The 20,083-nt window shown below is 40.4% G+C and overlaps 2 protein-coding genes across 2 annotated transcripts; one reads left to right on the top strand and one right to left on the bottom strand.

Moving 5' to 3' along the window:
- The first annotated feature begins 746 nt into the window (after window positions 1-746).
- On the top strand, window positions 747-15,638 carry chrm5a (cholinergic receptor, muscarinic 5a). The gene is made up of 2 exons (XM_085391942.1): window positions 747-1,332; window positions 13,985-15,638. Exon 2 carries the CDS (start codon window positions 14,061-14,063, stop codon window positions 15,636-15,638), a length of 1,578 nt encoding a protein of 525 aa, XP_085248068.1. The 5' UTR covers window positions 747-1,332; window positions 13,985-14,060.
- On the bottom strand, window positions 15,071-19,884 carry LOC146647178 (fibrinogen-like protein 1-like protein). The gene is made up of 3 exons (XM_085391943.1): window positions 19,596-19,884; window positions 19,237-19,393; window positions 15,071-17,670 (listed from the first exon to the last, which is right to left on the bottom strand). The coding sequence occupies exons 2-3, from the start codon at window positions 19,379-19,381 to the stop codon at window positions 16,976-16,978; spliced, it is 840 nt and encodes a 279-aa protein (XP_085248069.1). The 5' UTR covers window positions 19,382-19,393; window positions 19,596-19,884; the 3' UTR covers window positions 15,071-16,975.
- Window positions 19,885-20,083: the final 199 nt, after the last annotated feature.

Here is a 20,083-nt window from a genome sequence, read left to right as displayed (position 1 = left end):
TATCTCTCTGGTGATCTGATTGGAGCTCATGGGACTGATAGGCACCCTTTATCCGGATTAAAGCATCTCGACTGTACACCCATCCACCAGTTTGCTAATCCCAAGCAAATAATTCCCTAATAGCCACACACGCATAGACACAATCTCACACACAAGGGTGCTGGTAAAAAAAACAAAAAAAAAACATCTGTCACTTTAGTAGTCTGCTTATCTGGCCCAGCCATGGCAGTACTCTCCCAAGTGAGCACAAAGGCAGCAGTGGTGTTTTATGTTCTGCAGATGAGTTTGCTGATAGCCACACTGCTTCAGCCTCAGTGCTGTTCAAACAGTGAGAGAGCCGGGAGCAGCGATAACCAGGGTCACTGTCTCTTATTGCACTTCTGTAAAACACAGACAAAGGACATACCATTGGAGGTAATTAATGGTTCGTGTGACACATGTAGCCACACAGTAACAACGTTTGGTTCAATTGGTCTGACTAAACACCACCCTCGCCGCCACCTCCACACACGCACTCCCTCTCGTGCTCTCCCTCCCACACCCACACCTTCCAAAACGGACCCCTTCAATCCACCCGGCAACCTCCTCCCCCCCTTTTCTTTTCTTCTTCTCACACTTTGTGGGCTAAGCTGCATGCTCACTGTCCCGAAACGTGATGAACCATCCAGCCCTATGGGAATTTCTCCTCCCAGTTTGCTAGCGTCAGCTACATCTGTGTCTGTGTAGTTCCAACAGCAGCAGCAGCAGCAGCAGTGTGGCAATGGCAGTGACTTGGCTCAGGCATCAGACTGGCTCTCAGTGACATTCTGCTTCAACTTGACTGAGAGGCAGCACCGTTTCCACTCAGCTCAGACAAGCAGGGAAACTTCTCTCCTGCTTTTATTCTTCGGCTCTGGCTTAGATTCTTATTTAATTTATTAATGCCAGAGGAAGGATCCCTTGCAACTTTAAGGATACTTGTCTCATCTGGACAGACCAGACCGCTTTGGACAGCTGAGAATAATGTGATGCCGTACGCTGCGCCTCTTGAGCAGGGATGACCGAAATCTTCCAGTACCCACCCTCCTCCTCCCACTCTCCGTCAGCTTTCTCCTGAGCCTCTGCGTTCACACTTTTCCCCAAGACCCCTCCGGCACGCAAGGGTCAAGTCAGCAGGATTTCTCATCCACCACAATCCTCTCTCCAACTGTGTTGTGAGCCTGTTCCTCAGCACCATACTTGAGGAGAAAGGCTTCCCAAGCAAAACAAAGGGATTAAAAATGAACTTTGCTCTCACCAGGAGACACGGTCTTCCCTTAAACAGAAGACTGTGAGATCTGATGAAAGTCAACTGTGAGTATTCCTCTTTTTCCCCCCCTTTACATCAGTGGTTTGTTTCACAGTCTCCTGAGAATCATGCCCTTTCTGATTAATGCACAAAGGCATGACCTGGATTCAAGAGGAAATAGCATCATGTGTGCACAAGTGCATGTCTGAGAGGTCTCGGCATGTTTTTTTAATGTAGCCTTTTACCTTAATGAATGCAGCAGAGCTCCCAAAAAGATTTGTACATTTATTCTTCAGGCAGACATGCTGTCCAGAAAAGCACCATACACTACATTATATGTGCATCTATTAGCCATATGTCAGTTGTTTTAAAAAAGTTGCTGCTCCTAATTATTGCTAAGTCAATAAAGCCTTGACTCTTCACATATCTTAATTATTTTCTCCTTAATTGCTTTGGAGTTTTAATTTTAGATTCCTGAATGCTTTGATAACCTACACACATTTTTATGTAGACGCTTAATCTGTCTGTAGTTGTGCTGTTTTATTGCACAATCATATTTCTACCCCACACCATCTCCTCTCCAGCCCTCCAATCACCGTCTTTAGCCTCGTCTTAAAACATCTGATAATAGCGCATATATTTGATTTTCTTCTGCACACTTCTAAAATGTTTAATTCATCTTCTTTAGTTGAATTAAACAAGCAAAGAAAGAAAAAAAGGCATTTTGATTCACTTCCACAAAGCCAATCGATCTTTTCCTTCAAAAGCTAAAGCTCTTTTCTTCCCTTCCCCTCTCTGATTAACTGGAAATGACAAAACAGAGAAGGATTAAGCAGTGAAGCGTGATTTTAACGAGTCCTTCCTGTCCCCACAGACCTTGTGAGGTGTTACAACAAACGTTGAGAGGTGCTCGTGCTCTTGAGAAAAATCCTGGAAGCAGTTACCATGGAACAGTAATGGCAATGTTATGGACGAGTAGTCTGTTTTACCACAAGAAACATCCACTATTATATTAGTAAAATTAGGATTTTATGGTGAAACATTTCACGTTTTCAACTTGGGAGTTTTCATGCTCAGATGTACCATGTAATGGTGTGCAGTCTCACATGTGTTCCTCCCTCAGCTGCTTGGTTCTTCCAATATCTTTTGTTGTGCAGACAAAAGTAATATCAGCGCAGAGGAAATGGGGCGAGTTGGGAACAAACATCAGAAAACCCAGAGGCACAAACAATATTTAGCAAATTCTTCACACAAGAATTCAAATGAGCCAGATCATTATCCAAATGATGGGGTCTTAATGAAATGTTGTAGTCACTCATAAAACAGTACTCACTGTTATTGTTTTATTCCCTCCAGTAGCTGCCAAATCTATGCACATCACAATATTCGCCTAACGATCGTGGTCCTCATTTCTCACGGGAGGAAAGCTGTAATTTAACTTGTGCTGGTTTGAAAAACAAAACTGTTAAGCAGCAAAACTCGTATTTTGATCTTTTCCTTTAGCTGATTTTATCCTACACAATCATCCTTTTACCGCTAATGCTTAAATATCTGTGCTTGGCAGCAGTTCTTAATGTGAATATTTTTATTTGTTCTTTCCCCGTCAGTGGCACAAACGTGATTCAAGCAATATCGTAGAGCCACCCTCCTCTTCCAGAATCGAGAGCTCTTAGCAATAGTCCAGTGAGCTGACTGCAAACCATCAGCTCTGGGCTGATTTGCACATCGCCCATCATGCAGATGCATGCCCTACAGTATGGTTGCCTCTGTTTGCTTTCCCTTGACTTGTCTCTGTGTTGCTTTCTCTTCCTTCTGATGATCACTCTCATGTCCTTTCCCTTTTACTAATGCCACACACGCGCTATTTGAGTTTGTGCTTTTCGCTGTGCTGTGCATTTGTGTTTCCACCAAAGGACAATGTAAAGAAAGGTTACCTGTGACTAGGAGGCTCAGTGGGGGCAGTGTATGAGGCTGCTGCACAGGAGCCCTGATGGCGAGGTGCCAGAGGACCTGCAGGAAGCCAGCCTTCGACCAGATTTGTGCTACCTGTGCGGACTCACACTGTTAATCACTGGATCAATGACCATTACTTATGCATACCAACACAATATTTGAGAGAATGGTCTGATAGCCTTAGTATGTATAATTAATAAGGGAGACTCAGTTTCCTTGGCAAGAGCAACACGATTTCTTTGCACCACTGTTTGGAGCTGATGCACTCTGCCTACTCCCCAGTGTACGTCACATTTGATAACAAGCTTCATCCATAAAAAGCTCCAAAAACAGGACACAACAGACGATATTCACTATTTATAGTGAGGCAGAGGCCATGTTTACTCCACAGTCTGAGTTCTGAGTGTACCATTAAAATGCTTCCTGCTTCGATTTAGAAGCTATTAGCGGGCTTGACTTGTTCTACCACTTGAGGTCAAGCAGCAGAACAAGTCTATTCTTTGTGTGTGTGCCTGTAAGCCTAGAACACATCAGTCATCAGTGAGTCAGAAATATCTCTGTGCACCTATCATCATTAATTCATTCTTTTCTGAAAAAGGGTAATCAGATTGCTTGCATCACAAAATTGGAAAAACTAACAGAAAAACCAAAGACAGCTAAGAAATAGTCCACGCCTGTGCGTTTTGAGAGTGTACCTGACTTATCTGGGCTCATCTGTGCTACGCCAGCAAACATGTTCACGCAAGACTGCCAAAGCTGTTATGTTTAGAGAGGGTAATATTTTCCAGGCCACATTAAATAGCCTATGACCATTGTAATAAAAAATGTATCAGATGACTATGTGGAAAGAGTGTGTGCCTCTCATAGTGATTAATAAAGATTTATTAGCTATGGGCAGCGCTGCTCAGCTTTATAGCTTCAACCAACCGTTAGGGTGTCCACTAGTAAATTTAACATTTATACTCTCACTTACCATCATTTGTGGCAAAAACACACGGCTGTTTCAGGAAGAAATGGGAAACAAAATAGAAGATGTGACCATAGATTGGATATTGTTTGCAGGATTAAAAAGTAAGCCATGAGAGAAGCGTCTTAAACCCGCATTCTTCTGCAAGAAGCTAAAAGTACTCAAAACGACTTCCAGTTAGTCATGGTAAAAGTGCGCCCTCTTTCTCTCATAAGGTTTCACGGATCAGGACATAATAAAAATCATCTGGCCCTTGGCGGATGAAAATTGGGTAAATACAACCTTAGATTAACCTTTTTAGAGGAAATTTAGCTAAAATGCACAGAGACCTTATGAAAAACTCAGTACAGCCTTACTGTTTCCATAGGAGTTAAGAGGGTAAGTAGCAGCCAGGTACTGCTTATTAAATACACTTGATTAACTGATCATCAGAAATTGTGAGCACCTCTATAAAAGAAGAGATTTTGGCACACCGTAAAAAGAATAACCCTATTCAAATTAAAAAAAATGATGTCCAATTGTCACATCCAAAATATTTGGCTTCAGAGAATCCAAATTGAGTCACTTGATTTGACCTGATACTTTTATGTTGATATAAACAATATTACTAGACTTGACTGAAACTTTAAATTTTGCATTGATCCAAATTGATTTTTTTACATAGAACCATATTTTAATTATTGAACCAAGCTAATATATTGAAATTTAACCAACCTAATGTATTCACATCGAACCAAATTAACATGAACTAATATGTTTGTGTTGAAGCCAGGTAATTGATTTACATATATTCAAACTATATTTTTTACATTTCATTTTATTTCAGTTCAAAAATGCTCTGCATTTCCTATAAAAAACAAGACAGTTGGCCAACCAATTGTTTCAAAATTATTTATTGTTCCAAACCATTTTAACTATAATCAATAGAGAGGATTAGTAATATACAGATTTAGTGCTACGGCAGAAATGATTAGAGAAATGTTTGTTTTATAAAACCTGCAACCTTTTGAAAACCAGTATAAAACCTGCAACCTGTCTAAAACTGGCATAAAACCATTATAAAAACTCTTTTTAAACCAATTTGCAAGTACTCAAAAATGTTTATATGTGCACTGTGCCTGTACAATGTAAAAAAAAAATCTACACATGTATCAATGAAATCAACTTAAATCTCCCTTTCAAATGGGTGTTCTTATAAATTTTGAATGTAGAATACCACTGCAGGCCAACCAAGAAAATAACCAAGCACACATGCACATGCATGTGCACATACACATGCACACATGCATGCAAACACACTACTGTGCAGTGTTAAGTTCACAATTAAGTTTGCGAATCTTAGAGGTCATCTTGTTAAAGTCAAGCTCCATCATAATCTTTTGAAGAGCCTCAAAGGTGAACCTGAATCCTCGTGGATATTCCATATTAAGAGCATAACAGAGTCCAAAGACCATTGCCACTCCAGCTGCCACAGAAGGCAACTCATTCAGGACTTCCACACCATCAATGATTATCCCGATGTCTCGAGGCTGATGTAGGAGGCTTGAGTTGTCCCTGAAGACGAAGAGTGCCATGGTGGTTACTCTGCAGCTCTTCCTCAGCTTCATCTTTCTGGGATATCTTGAGGTAAAATATGGAACAAAATGTACAAGTGAAGAACTGAAGTCTGGCACACCTGATAAATCTTTGACCATAATAAACTACTATTTTGATAGTTGTTTGGTCACAGACTATTAGAACAATTATTTGACTAATCAGATTGTGAATTGCATAATCATTAAATTCAATTTTCATAAATGTTCCACAAAGCCCAAGAAAAAAAAGAAAACAATACAGAACCCTAAGATATTAACTTGATGAGTTGATTAATCGTTGCTGTCCTACATTAATCACTGCATTTAATAGCAGAGTTGTCAAATTTACATCAAGAGACTGCATCTCATGTAGAGACAGAACAGATATGGACATACCATGTATTCTTTTATCAAGTCCTCAACACATCAGCAAGGTGAATGAGAGGATAATGAGGGAGAGTCTAGATTATTATGAAATGTTTAAAAAGGATGTGCAGTGTAAATGCAAAATGATACCTGTTCAGATTAAATGAAAATGTATGCATCAGCCATGGAATGGATGGAGCGATCTGTGGTTCTGAAAGCATACAGAAAAAAAGAATAATGTTACTTCTCTATAAAACACATTACATAGAAAAACCAAGAAATACGTAACATGACATACCAAACAGTCTACAGACCAGCCATTAGCGACTAAGTTTGGCATAGGGTCAATTTTTTGCTGTTAAAATTAAAATTTCTTCAGAAAATGCACATTTTTCCGAGCCGCGCCTGAAAGTCAATTGAAGGAATTAGTCTTATGTCATTGATCTTATATGCTGGCTTGTTATTTCTGTCTCTAAATCATGCACATTAATAATTATCTTTTGCGCTCGGTGTACACACACATAACACACAGATATTTATATGAAGAGAGACAAACGTGCGCGCACAAACACAAGCTTGTGTCTAGAAACCGCGAGCTCACCAGAAAAATTCAAACGAAGCGGAGCACGGAGTTATACTATGAATGTTATGAACTATGAACTTATGCTAGCTAGCTTTATCCACCACCGATGCATCGTGGTAACGCTAGCTAGTTAGGCAAAAAGCCGTTTTTTACCAGTATACTAACTTGCATTCCTGACTGTGATGGTCGGTTTCTGGTAACCAGTTCTAACGTTGCGCAGGATAGCTAGCTAGCTTATAGCTAGCAGCTACAATCATGCAAAAATTAGGGGTGGCTGTCGACCCAGCTTAAATGGGGTTATTTTCTGCAATTTTGGCAATACAAATTATAAAAGCTTTTGTAACACACTTGGCTTTACTTACGTTTATTTTCAGATGAAATTAATCAAAGATGTGACATGATGTTTCCAGCAGCCATGCAGAATAAAAATGGGTCCCGGTCTATTTCTGGTGGGCGTGTTCAAGTGCAAATCACTTTGACTCAAATTAAAGATATTATCTGTTCAACATGAAAAGAAATATATGTTTTGAGAGAAATCAAAAACTTTGCGTTGTGTCCTTTGTACAGATATTTAGTTTCATCCAAATCAAAAGTGGTATTTTAAAATGCAAAAAGAAAGGGTTTCACAATCAAATCAATGATTTTATTCTGTTTTGAATGGCACTTATTAGATTGAATGAATGACTGCATGTTAGACTTTTTTCAGTGCAGTTTGCTGGTCAGATGTGTTAACAGAATTTGCAAGAAGGAAAGACGTCAGCAACAACATCAGTCTGGATATGAGTAGAAGGTCATTTAGAACCAACTGGAAGTCTGTCATTCGACAGAGAGAAAGATTATTCACAAGTGAAAAACAATCAAGACAGTTGCCAACTTTCCACGAGTGGACGTCACAGCACACGCCAAGGTCAGACTGTGCAATGCTCAGAGAAATTGCAAAAAACCTCCCAAAGGCTACATCTCACACCCTACAGGCTTCAGTTAGCATGTTAAATGTTAAAGTTCCTGACAGTACAACTAGAAAAAGTCTGAAGAAGTACGGCTTGTTTACAAGGTTTGCCAAAAGAAAGCCTCTTTTCTCTAAAAAGAACATGGCAGCATGAGTTAGCATGACTTGCAAAGTTGTTTCTGAACAAACTAAGACTTCTGGCACCTTTTTCTATGCTTAAGTGTTTTCTAACATTCACACTCTTATGGATGCATCTAACTTAGGGTTAATATTTTGCTCAAGGATATTTTGCCTACAGACTGGACTGAGCAGTCAGGGAGTGAACGACCAAACGTCTGATTCCTGGGGGACCTGCTCTGCCTCCTGAATAACTGCCACCCCAAAGTGATGTGGCTCAAAGACCCCAACAGTGGAGATGTTTGGCCATAATGCAAAGTGCCACATTTGGTGAACATGAAACACAGCATATCAGCTCATAGTGTCCGAGTGGCGGAGGGTTTGAGGGGTGATGATTTGGTGTTGTTTTGCAGGGACTGGACCTGGGTACCTTGCAGTTAACTATGAACACCTGTGTATACCAAAGTATTTTAGAGACAAGTGAGAGGCCATCCAAAGCGTGCCAAAAATGAGTCAGGAGAGACCACCTACAACCAGCAAATCTCCAATAGAATGGCTGAAAAACAAAAGAATCAAGATATTGCAATGGTTAAAGTCCAGACAGTCTAGAGTTAAGCAAGGACCTTCAGAGAACTGTGCATAAACAAATGCCTCAATGAAATGAAGCATCGCTGTATAGAACAGATGGCCAAAATTCCTCCACAATGATGTGAGAGACTGTTACAGTCACACAGAACACAAAAACTCCAAGTTATTGTGGCTAAAAGTGATTCAACAAGCTATTAAATCATGGGATATAGTTCGTTTTTCATTTTTCGTTTTAGTCTTTGTTGAATAAATAATTACATGGTATAATATGCAGAGGTGGGACCAAGTCATTGTTTTGCAAGTCTCAAGTAAGTCTCAAGTCTTTATCCTCAAGTCTCAAGTCAAGTCTCAAGTAATGTCAGGCAAGTCAGAGTCGAGTCTCAAGTCTGAAACTTTGAATTTCAAGTCCTTTCGAGTCTTTAAAAAAAAAAAAAGAAAAAATAATGTTGCAGTTATGCTAAATGTAAATATTAGACCATGTAATTTTAAAATCTGTGTTTTTCTCAACACATGACAAAATAGTGAACTTAGAAAATATACACAAATTGTGAAATTGCACCTCTAAAATGCAGCTCAATTAAACCTAGCTCCAAGAATAATTTTCACCGACAGTTCTGAGATACGCTGCATGTTATTCTTGGATGCGGTTGTAGGACCAGCTTTAAAATCGCATGACAAAAATATCATACACATTAAAAAAAACTGTATCACCAACGTAGCCTGGACAACATTTGCCAGTTAGATGAAGTCAGCTATCTCATCGTAGCATATTTATATGCATATTTATAATCATACGGTTCTTGGAGTGAGTGCATACACTCATGAAGTTTAGTAACTTCAGGTCACTGCAACAAGCCCAGGTACAGTTTACCGACGGATGGGTGCAGGACCTTGAAATGCACCGTGTAGAAAGTAAAGACCATCGTACGTATCATAAGTTTACCAGTCTCACAAATTGTCGTCATAAATACACATTCCTTAACCGTTTATTAATAGGACCTTTGAGCTCAACGGTAATTAATTAGCAGTGGAAATAATTTCTGGTAGCGTCACAGAAATGTAGCAGTGACAATAATACTGTATGCTGTAATCGTACTGGGCAATTAGTGATACAAAACAACTGTTTTATCCTGTGAATAAAAGTATATGTTTTTGTCAATGTACCATAATAACAGAAGCGAAACGCAATATTGTGTCAGGACAATTCACTATTTATGCACAATAAATAAAGGAGCATAGCGCGACAATTTCTGTTCAGCGCCAGACTTGCTTGTAACCTATATCACCAATTATGTTAACTACAACAGCAGACTGACCTTCGTGTAAATGCTTGGAGCAGACTAACCTGTGAGCTGGAGGGTTCTGGGACGTTATATTTGATCTTTGAATGGCTGCGATCCAGGCCATCCGTCGCGTCTTTGTTACTTCGGAAACATGGTTTGAACAATTTCTCTTCAACGACGTAATCCGATAACAACCGATCTCTTTACCCGTCGGCTTCCCGTGGCTGTCATGCGACCGGCTATTGCAGTTAATAATACAACGGCTTCTTGACATTTTTGTGTTTCTTTTTATCGCTGTATAACTGATTTTAATTGAAAGCCTGCGTGCGGTAGTACCGCTTGCCACGAGTTCCCAGAATCCTTTGCGGTTCTACCCGTGAATGACGTCACATTTTCAATCTCTATATAATATGCATGTTAAATTTTATATTTGGGGTAAAATATCAAGTCTTTTCAAGTAAACCGGTTCAAGTCCAATTCAAGTCCCAAGTCATTGGTGTAAAAGTCCAAGTCAAGTCACAAGTCTTAGAACATTTTTTCAAGTCAAGTCTAAAGTCATAAAATTAATGACTCGAGTCTGACTCGAGTCCAAGTCATGTGACTCGAGTCCACACCTCTGATAATATGTCATATGTTGTTGTTTATCTGAGGTTATATTTGCCTAATTTTAAGACCAGCTCAGAACCAGATAATTTTTTATCATATCCTGATATGTGAACCCTTAGAATTAAGGGTCGGTGCCCGATACCATGACTGAATATAGAAGTCTGATTAGTTCGTGGTCTCAGTTGCCAGCTTTTTGTGTCGTGACAAGTTGTAATATTGATTTTCCCAAAGCACTTCCATTTACAGTAAAATAGATGATGAAACAGTGTATACTTTAGGTCAGGCCTACCTTGTGATTGGAAAGCTCTGACTGTTTGACACCTGGCTTCAAAACTCCAAGATGCCAACATTGGAAGCACTTAAAGACTTAACAGGACTTTACAAAATGACGCATGGCATCAAGGTGGCAACATATGTGCTGTTTTTACAGTCTATGAATGGGGCTTAGTTAATACCTAGCTTGTGAACGTGTTGGAAGTTTGAGCAGCAGAATTACTTTGTGTTTAGCAGACCATAAAAAGAAACCAACAGGGAGTGAATATGGACTCCAAATGACAGTGATGCTATTCAACATGTTACTTTTGTCGTGCTACATTGACACTAACATGATGTTATCTGGAAGATGTTAACTGAGGCTGACATTAGTTTGTGTAATGAACATTGACAAATTGATCCATCTTTTGATGGGATCACACTAGCTGCAAAGTCCATCGTCAATTCAGTGTCTTATTTTAGCATGTTAGTGTCTCCAGTCTTAGTATATTGGCTACTGATAGTTGATTGATGCTATAAAAGGTCTAAAAAAGGAAGCCAACAAAGAAATTCCATTAACCTACATTATTTTAAATGGCCCACAGGGGAACACTCTGGTTTCCAAAGACTTCTGGTTATATTGAAGTCCAAGAGGCACCTTGCTCTATAATCTCAATAAATAATTTCATGTTGACTTTATGGATTAAATTACTAGTCATAGGTTGAAATCACTAGAACTTTAGGTTGATTTTGATTACAAGAGTCAGAAATGTGAATTATTAAGATTTGTGACTGAAGTCGTTAATCCTCAGTTTCACAGGAGTCACTGGTCACTCATCACATCAAGATTAAAAACACTAAGATGGTGATGGCAAAAACTCTCTCAGCTTGAGGCTTGTTATGGGAGTGGGTAATGTCTTTGGACTTCGGGAGGAAACCAGAGTACTAGAAGAGAACCCACTCAAGCTCAGGGAGAGCATGTAGTCTCCACACACAAGGGCCCCAGCTGGCCGGTGGGTTTGAACCCTCTTGCTCTGAGGCGACAGCGCCAACCACAGCATGCCGCCCATATTTGAAATTTGTAAATAGTTTATTCAAAGCAGGGTAATGATGCAGGGATTCGAGTAATGTGATATGAAATGCTATTCTATAACAAGATGAGGGACATTTGAAGTCCTGCCGGAGGACTCCAACTGTCGCACCGTCACTGTAATGTTATTTGTGCGGGCCTCAGGCTACCACTGGCACTCCTGCTTACCTGGCACTGTCCAAGAAATGCCTGTGAATAAGAACGTTATTTCTCAAGTGAGGTTGTGATTATATCCAGAGAATTACATTGCGGACAGCGATACATCTCTTTCTGGAGGAGTTATCCACCTGAGTGTGACGTTAAGAGAAAGTTTCCTTTTACCCGAGCTCAGACTCCAGCAGCATTTTCAGGATCACAAAATAATCTCAAAATAACTCTGACAAAGTCATTTTAAGTAAACTGGAGTTTAACGACTTTAGATTCAAAGATTTAAACAATTTTTTGTGCCTAAACTAAGGTTACCATTTGGGATACTGTTAGATATCTACATTTGGTTATTTACTTAGTAAATGAAAGTAGTCTTTTAGTCCAGGCTTAGTCAGCTAAAACATAAATGCTTGTATACGTGTCTGAAACCCAGTTCCACAACACTGACTGCTGTCCTAGCTGTGCCTGTGTTTTGGAACAGGCTGGCTGAGAGGGTAATATGTAAAGCTGTCTGTACCTACATGTGTGCCAGTACTCTGGCTGACAGCCTGAGGCTGCATTTGCTGCTACCCACATGGAGGTTATCTGCACTGAGTTCATTGTTGCTCTGCACTGAGAGTCTCAGAGCATCTGCACCTCCCCGATGGTAGATTCACCATATGCCGTAGCTGTATTATTTTCAGTCGAACAGAATAAGTGTGAATTTGAACATAAAGTTTTAGAGTTTGGAAGGTCGTACACAGGACACAGATGCTGGGCTGTAACATGGCGATTTCCTAATTTTAAGCAGACCAAGTGGCAGGGATGAAAATACCAGTGCCGTGGTGCCCAGTTGGCTGCAGCATTTCCTGAGGGAAGACTGACCGCTCTAGAAAGATAGAGGGAACGACAGCCTATTAACTCGTAGAAACAAGAGAAAAACTAGTGCCTCACAGCCAAGTAGCATTTATATATAAACAAATAGTCTACATGAATGGGTATGAATCTGTATCAGTTGTATATGCAAATATATTCAGTTTCACAGGATTTAATCTTGCTTCAGTAGATTTCAAACTGATCAAAGTCAGTGCAAGACCGCACAGATGTGTTTGTACTCCATGATAGACGAGGCATCAAGCCATAGCCATTTCCTACGGGCTTTGGGTGGATAGCCTCACACTCGCTATTAACTGTAGTTTCCAGCACAGAAGAACATTTTCACCTGGTCTAACCTGAGAGGGAGGAACCCTGTATGTTGTGAGCTTCCATGTGCATGTGCGATTTTTCACTGTGATCAGTTGTGAATTAATAGCTGTAGTGGTCACTTACTGTCCCTGCATTCATATGCTACTTTCCCCCCTACATCCAAGAAAATGCATTAGCAGGAGAAACCAAGCTAATGATCAAACATCAGGTTTGCCTACTTGCTAATTAAATGCGGTCCATCCTAAAAATGACAACAGACTGATACATGCAAATAAGCTGACAGCAAGTCTCAAGTGTATGCAGGCAATTACTACCTATACTGGATCTGTGAAATGATATATAATATATGTATAAATTAAACATCTTCCAGCAGATTAACGCTCCCTCCAAAAACATGTTAAATTGACAATCATGTCGACTACACACAATGCATGTGACTAGTAGCGCCAACAACCTTTCCAAGCATCTGACAATTGTTTGTAGGCTCGGGCCAATCACAAGCAGCAAACGTGTAACATAGTAAGTACACAAAAATAATAGATCATCACTTGATAGGTCTGCTCCATTCTGTTGGATATAAATTGATATTGCTTTATAAATAAATGTACTTATTTACTTAAGCAAATATATTAGGCGCTTCGAGTAGGGATATTTAAAATACTGTTTTATTTACACATGTAAAAGAAACTTGTTATTACAAATAGAACATATTTGTATGTGAGCGAACAATTCGTTTCTCAACAAGAATCTCAAAATGCAGTGAATATCTGTCAGAGAAGGATGATTACTAAAATATTCACTCTCTAAAATTGCAATGGCTGAATGAATAACAAAACTACAATCCCCATCATCACCTGTCTGTTTCAGAATTTCAGTTTTAACACAAGATAAAATCATTTGTCCTTTTTTGCATTTTGTCACAGACACAAACATATCAGCCTCAGTATTAACACCCCAACATGAATTTAAGTCCAGGTTTGACTAGTTCATGTACACTGAACTGCTGCCATCTAGTGGCAGACATACAGAGTAATGCTTCTTTTCTTCTTTTTTTCAGGAGGGCTTAGTGGAAATGACAAACCTGGTATTAAAGACTCCTGCGATACTTGGATGCCAATAACCAGGAGAAGGCCATGGAAGGAGAAAACATGAACTCCACAGTAAATACCAGCACGATGGATATCCACCTGGTCACCCACAGTCTCTGGGAGGTGATCACCATTGCAACTGTCTCGGCTATAGTCAGCCTCATTACCATTGTGGGGAATGTTCTAGTAATGGTCTCCTTTAAAGTCAACAGCCAGCTGAAGACAGTGAACAATTACTACCTGCTGAGTCTGGCAGCTGCAGATCTCATCATAGGTGTTTTCTCCATGAATCTATACACCTCTTACATACTGATGGGTTACTGGGCCTTGGGAAACCTCGCCTGTGACTTGTGGTTGGCATTGGACTACGTAGCTAGCAATGCCTCAGTCATGAACCTGCTGGTGATCAGTTTTGACAGATATTTCTCCATCACCAGGCCTCTAACTTACAGGGCCAAACGGACTCCTAAACGAGCTGGGATCATGATAGGTTTAGCGTGGCTAGTGTCACTTGTTCTGTGGGCCCCGCCTATTCTCTGCTGGCAGTACTTTGTTGGAAAGAGGACTGTACCCGAGAGGCAATGCCAAATCCAGTTTTTCTCTGAGCCTGTAATTACTTTTGGGACAGCTATTGCAGCCTTTTACGTCCCTGTATCTGTCATGACAATCCTCTACTGCAGAATCTACAAGGAGACAGAAAAGAGGACCAAAGATCTTGCAGAGCTTCAAGGGATTAACTGTTCTACAGAGTCTGGGGTGGCTCAGCCTCAGAAAACCATCATCAGATCTTGTTTTAGCTGTAAACTAAGTTCAGCATCACAAGACAGGAACCAGGCCTCGTGGTCCTCCTCCACCAGGAGCAACGCGGTCAAATCAGCGGCCACCACCAGCGATGAGTGGTCCAAAGCTGGTCAGCTGACCACCTTTAACAGCTACGCCTCCTCTGAGGACGAGGACAGGCCAGTGTCTCCAGGAGGCTTCCAGACCTCTTTTGGGAACCAGGCTTGCAAAGCCACCAAGAGTGGAGTATGCAGCGAGAGCGAGCAGCTCAGCAGCTACGATGAAGAGAGTTTCTTTCAGACGCCACCCAAAAGCAACTCCCAGAAGAGCAGCAAGTGTGTGTCCTACAAGTTTAAACCAGTGACCAAGGAAAGTCACACGGAGCACCAAAGCAGAAACGGAGACACGAAAATCACGTCGCCAACATTCTCCTCGGCCGAGTCCATGAGCGTTCCGTCCACCTCCACCATGTCCAAGCCCATAGACACAACGCTGAAGAGCCAGATCACCAAGAGAAAAAGGATGGTGCTGATCAAGGAAAGAAAGGCAGCTCAAACTCTCAGCGCCATCCTGCTGGCCTTCATCTTAACATGGACTCCTTATAACATCATGGTGCTGATTTCTACCTTCTGCTCTCAATGCATCCCCGTCTCCCTCTGGCACCTGGGCTACTGGCTGTGCTACGTCAACAGCACCGTCAATCCCATGTGCTACGCCCTTTGCAACAAGACCTTCCAAAAGACCTTCCGCATGCTCTTACTCTGCCAGTGGAAAAAGAAAAGGATTGAAGAGAAACTATACTGGTATGGACAAAACCCTGTGGTCAGCTCTAAAATGACATGAAGAAGTTGTGAGACAGTGGCTGTAAATCACATGTTTGCACCAATAACTTTGGCTTTATGAACTTGTGCATACGTATTAGGTGATATCAAAAGATATCCAGAGCCTAGTACATCTTATAGTGCTGCTCATTAATCAGTAGGTTTGCTATAGTGTATGGTAATTGCTGCTGGAAGAATATTATATATTTTGTACACTGTATGTAGGGTCAAAAATATACAAAACAAACCAGTATTTTTCTCCAAGTTGAAGCACATTTACGCCATTGATTTACACAGCAGCACACTTTGATATATGGAGACCATCGTGAAGTTGCTCCAGTCTAAAAAGTCAAGCTGATGCACTCATACCCAAAATGTCACAAGACACACAGAGCTCTTTAATTCTTAAAGTATTGTGCTTGTACTGATGAGGTGTATTTCCAAATGGCTGTCGTTGTTTTTATTTAAAAGGGCTAATATGCTTCATCGTGATGTCGGACTCTTGCTCGTTAAGTCAAGACACTTACTTGATGTTCATGAAAGCCTTTTAATGTGTGCCACTGTAATTTGTCCAATGAATAAATGTGTAGAGAGTCAGCTTCATTGTTTTGTCATCACTTGCTATGATTTTCATGTCGTGCGAAATCCCAGTGCAAAATACGGTTATAGGAATCATGCGTAAAAGGCATTAATGGATCACTTGAGTTTACCGATTGGGAATAACTAACTTGTTAATAATGTCAGTGTTTACATTGGAAGTTTTGTGGAGGATTTAACAGCTCACACTGTTTATGAATTCTCTTTATTACATTTTATTCTCAGGATATTTTCGTTTTCATTAAGCATTGAACTACAGTATGTTTTACTGTGGCTAAATCAATATCACTGTATTTCTGGCAAACTTGTAATGTACTGTGGAAAATATGTTGGTGCGCTGCTCCTTTGTGTACCCACTGAATGGAAGATGCCTTGCACAGGCTATTTTTTTTTTATTATCTGTCATAAGCTATAATGCCATGAAACACTTCTTGGTAACTGTGATAAACCAGGAGTCTGCACTTGCAATTTTCAGAAAGAAAAAAACAAAACTAAAAAACATGCTTTGCTTCAAGTATACTGACTTGGTGTGTGATGGAAACAAAGCTAGAGCTAAATCTGTACTGCGACTTTTTACTGTATTTCAAGTTTGTGATGCGTTTTTGTTTCTTTTCAGTATTTTGTGATCATGTCCATGCATTTTTGAATAAAATGTGGTCAATAGAAGGTCCAGTAGTCACTACAAGAAAATCCCTGATATCACCCATTGTTGTGTTTAATGACAAAAACTCAAATCTGGCACAAATCCTGGGAATGACGTCCTTATAGCTCATCCTTCTTGCAGTCTCCACTCTGAATCAGTTTCACTGTGTCAGAAGGTCTCACCATCATCCATGCATACTTGCACAGCCGCTCCTTGTTGCAGTCTTTTTGCCAGTAGATGACATTTCTGCGATTCAGATTGGCGCCGGCGCAGGCGTCGTACCACCAGCCTCCTCCCGGCACCCCTTGAAACTCCAGTTTGGCACAGTTCTGGAAGTAGTTATCATTGTCTCTGTCTTTAGTGGTGAATTTCTGGTTGTCATGGAGATAGTTCTCTGTATCCAGCGTCAGAGCGTCTACGGTCGTTCCCTCAAACAACCCCAGTCTCAGTCTATAAGCTGATGCTTCATCCTCCACCAGGAATGGATCATACTCTCCCATCTTTGTGACAGCATCTTGGTCCACAAGTTTTATTCCTAGTTTATAGCGTGCAGGCCCACGGGTAAGCTGATGAAGGTAGTCATTCCCAAGCCAATGATCTCCAGTGATAAAACCAAAGCCTTTCTTATATTCCGCCCAAGTGCAATCAAAATTCACACTGCTATTCACAGTAATGTGCTGCACCACGGTCCAGCCTCCCTCCTGCATGGCACAGTAGGCCACAATGGGGGAGTCCCCTGGTTGGATCAGGTACACTCCGTCTCTGGCCCGGCCTGAAGAGGCCATCAGCATTTCATAGCAGTCTCTGGGCAGCACTGTTGAGCAATTAAACATCAGTCATATCAATCAGGGCAATCAGAATGACTTTATAGCTAAGAATTAGGCAGGTTTATCATATACATCACACATCGAGTCTATTACTCCATTACCAGCTTTTTTGATAATTACCACATATTTGTTTTGTCTTCATTTAGTACAAAAAGGTTTAACGTGTGAAAATGACAGTTATTTCACAAAGTTTATGTACTGATCCTCGACTCAGTGGAGTAGCTTTCTAAATTCTGTAATATTATCGTGATTGAAATGTGAAATTTAAATAACTTAAACAAATTACAAGCTGCTAGTAGGTGAGCTTTTCAGCTGCACATTCGTTTTGAAGTCTTCAAAAGGAGACGCAGAAGCTTTGTTTGCTTTTCCCAGTTTTTACACCAAGCTAACTAGCTTGCTAACATTAGCGTCTAGCTTAGAGAAACAGAACCGCCCCCCAACTGTTTTTCAAATTGCCAAACAACTTCTTTAAACCCAATCCATGCACAATTTGGTTATGTCTAATTTAAGGACCCCTCAGGTGTTCAGTGAATAGTTGCGGTCTGGTACAAACAATGCAGGTCAGGAATTGTAGTGATGTCTGAAAATTTGCTTACCTTGTATTACTTTCCACCCAAGGCATGATTAGATTTAAACACAAGTGCTAAAAGTCTATAAAAAAATCCAGTACTTTATGAAAATGATCATTTTATTTATTTGAGGGACAAAATATCAGATCTTCTACTTTTGGAATCTGGTTTATTGTGCAGCTGTTGTGCAGCAATAAATAGCTTTAAATAAATTTACACATGGCCCAGATGGACTACAACATGTCCAAACCATCCTACTCCTTCAATTGTGCCTTGGAAAACATTTTTATGATGTCATGTTTCTTTTCTTCAAAGATAATCTTTCTAATATTACCAACAACCTTACGTGAACAGAAAGCAGACAGGCAGAAATGTTGCTTTGAGAGAGCCGTGGCTTTCTGCTTGCAGCACTTGCAATGCACACTGCTCTTGTTCACTGTTCTCCTGATAATTTTCTTAAGAACATTGATATTAACCAATGTGAGAGAGGCCTTTACTTACAAATCACACTCTTGGAATAAAGTCTGCTGATCTGCTTTACATGGACAGGGTAACAATTCTGTCCAACATTTCTGAATGTGAAAGGACCGTCTGTCTGATCACATTCAAAAAATATGTTTCTGTACAAAATAATTTCTCAATGTTTCCCAGGTAAGCACAATAAAACATTGCTTTTCTAAAAGTTTTCTAATAGATTGCCTTTTAACAATGCACAAATAACCTCAGAGGACCTAATGCTTATCATCAGTGAGTCAATAAGCGATTTGGATCTAGAGGTTGGAATTAAACTCACATCCACAAGAGTAATCTTCACAGATAATCACAGATATGAATGTATTCAGCATTTAAAAAAAATCAAATGATTTTCCAGACTAGTGTTTTGAAAATTCTCCCAAATCATGTTCAGCTTTTGTCCAAATCCACAACTGAAACAGACAGGAAAGAAAAGTCAAACAGGAAGTGAAAGCCTGCATAAATAAATACCTCTCATTCCACGGTTCAGGACCAATTTATGCTCATCTGGTGAAAGGAGATTTAGGTTTTCAGCTTGGAGATGCTCCATGTCAAGTCCAGTCACACTAAGCAGCAGCAAAACCACTGCTGGCGACAGGCATCTCAAATACTTCATCCTTTACTTTTTCTGTGATCAAACCAACAGCATTTTTTTAGTGATATGAGCTGATGTAACAAATACAAAACTCTATCCATCCATCTATTTTCCTCCGCGTATCCAGGCCGGGTCTCAGGGGCAGCAGCCTAAGCAGACAACCCCAGACCTCCCTCTCCCCGGCCACCTCCTAATACAAAACTGTGCTGAAGAAATATAAAATCAAAGCGCTTACATTAAGTAGAGCCACCTGTGTCCTGAAACACAGTGTAGAAATGTGTTGTCTGTACCAGAACCGTCTCCCACTCTGTATTTGTCTCCTCTGATCGAATGACAAGCAGCAGAAACACAAACACAATGGCCGACAGCTGAGTTCGGATTGAGAGACTGAATTGCAGTGCCCGTGCCTAGCTAGAGTTGGACTTTATCCTCAGGTTCACCTTAAAATGATAGACACCAGTCCTCGACTTATCTGTGCAAAGTGAGATAAAACCCACATTTAAACACATATCTCTGCCTTACTTAAATCACTTCAACTGTGAATGAGGTTTAAAGTCCAGCTGAGACTGAACTCTAAAGGTTCAGCCTTTGCTCATTTCACTCCTCCTCCTATTGAGTGTTTTTGTGAGTTAATTGGAGTGTGAAAGCCCCTGATCTCAACTGGTGTTTGCCCTCTGCTTCAACACAAGCCTATTATCTTGATTTATATCTAACAAGCGTTGT

Source organism: Rhamphochromis longiceps, linkage group LG19 (assembly GCF_057381845.1).
Source record: "Rhamphochromis longiceps isolate RC_006_pf linkage group LG19, R_longiceps_female_GT1.1, whole genome shotgun sequence".
Taxonomy (NCBI): Eukaryota; Metazoa; Chordata; class Actinopteri; order Cichliformes; family Cichlidae; genus Rhamphochromis; species Rhamphochromis longiceps.
The sequence above is the reverse complement of the archived record's forward strand: the minus strand, read 5'-3'. Positions and strand labels throughout refer to the sequence as shown.

Coding starts and splice junctions, on each gene's coding strand:
- chrm5a (XM_085391942.1), top strand. CDS start 14,061: ATGGAAGGAGAAAACATGAACTCCACAGTAAATACCAGCACGATGGAT.
- LOC146647178 (XM_085391943.1), bottom strand. CDS start 19,381: ATGAAGTATTTGAGATGCCTGTCGCCAGCAGTGGTTTTGCTGCTGCTT. Junction 17,671..19,236: donor CCTGAACCGTGGAATGAGAG/GTATTTATTTAT, acceptor ATTGCTCAACAG/TGCTGCCCAGAGACTGCTAT.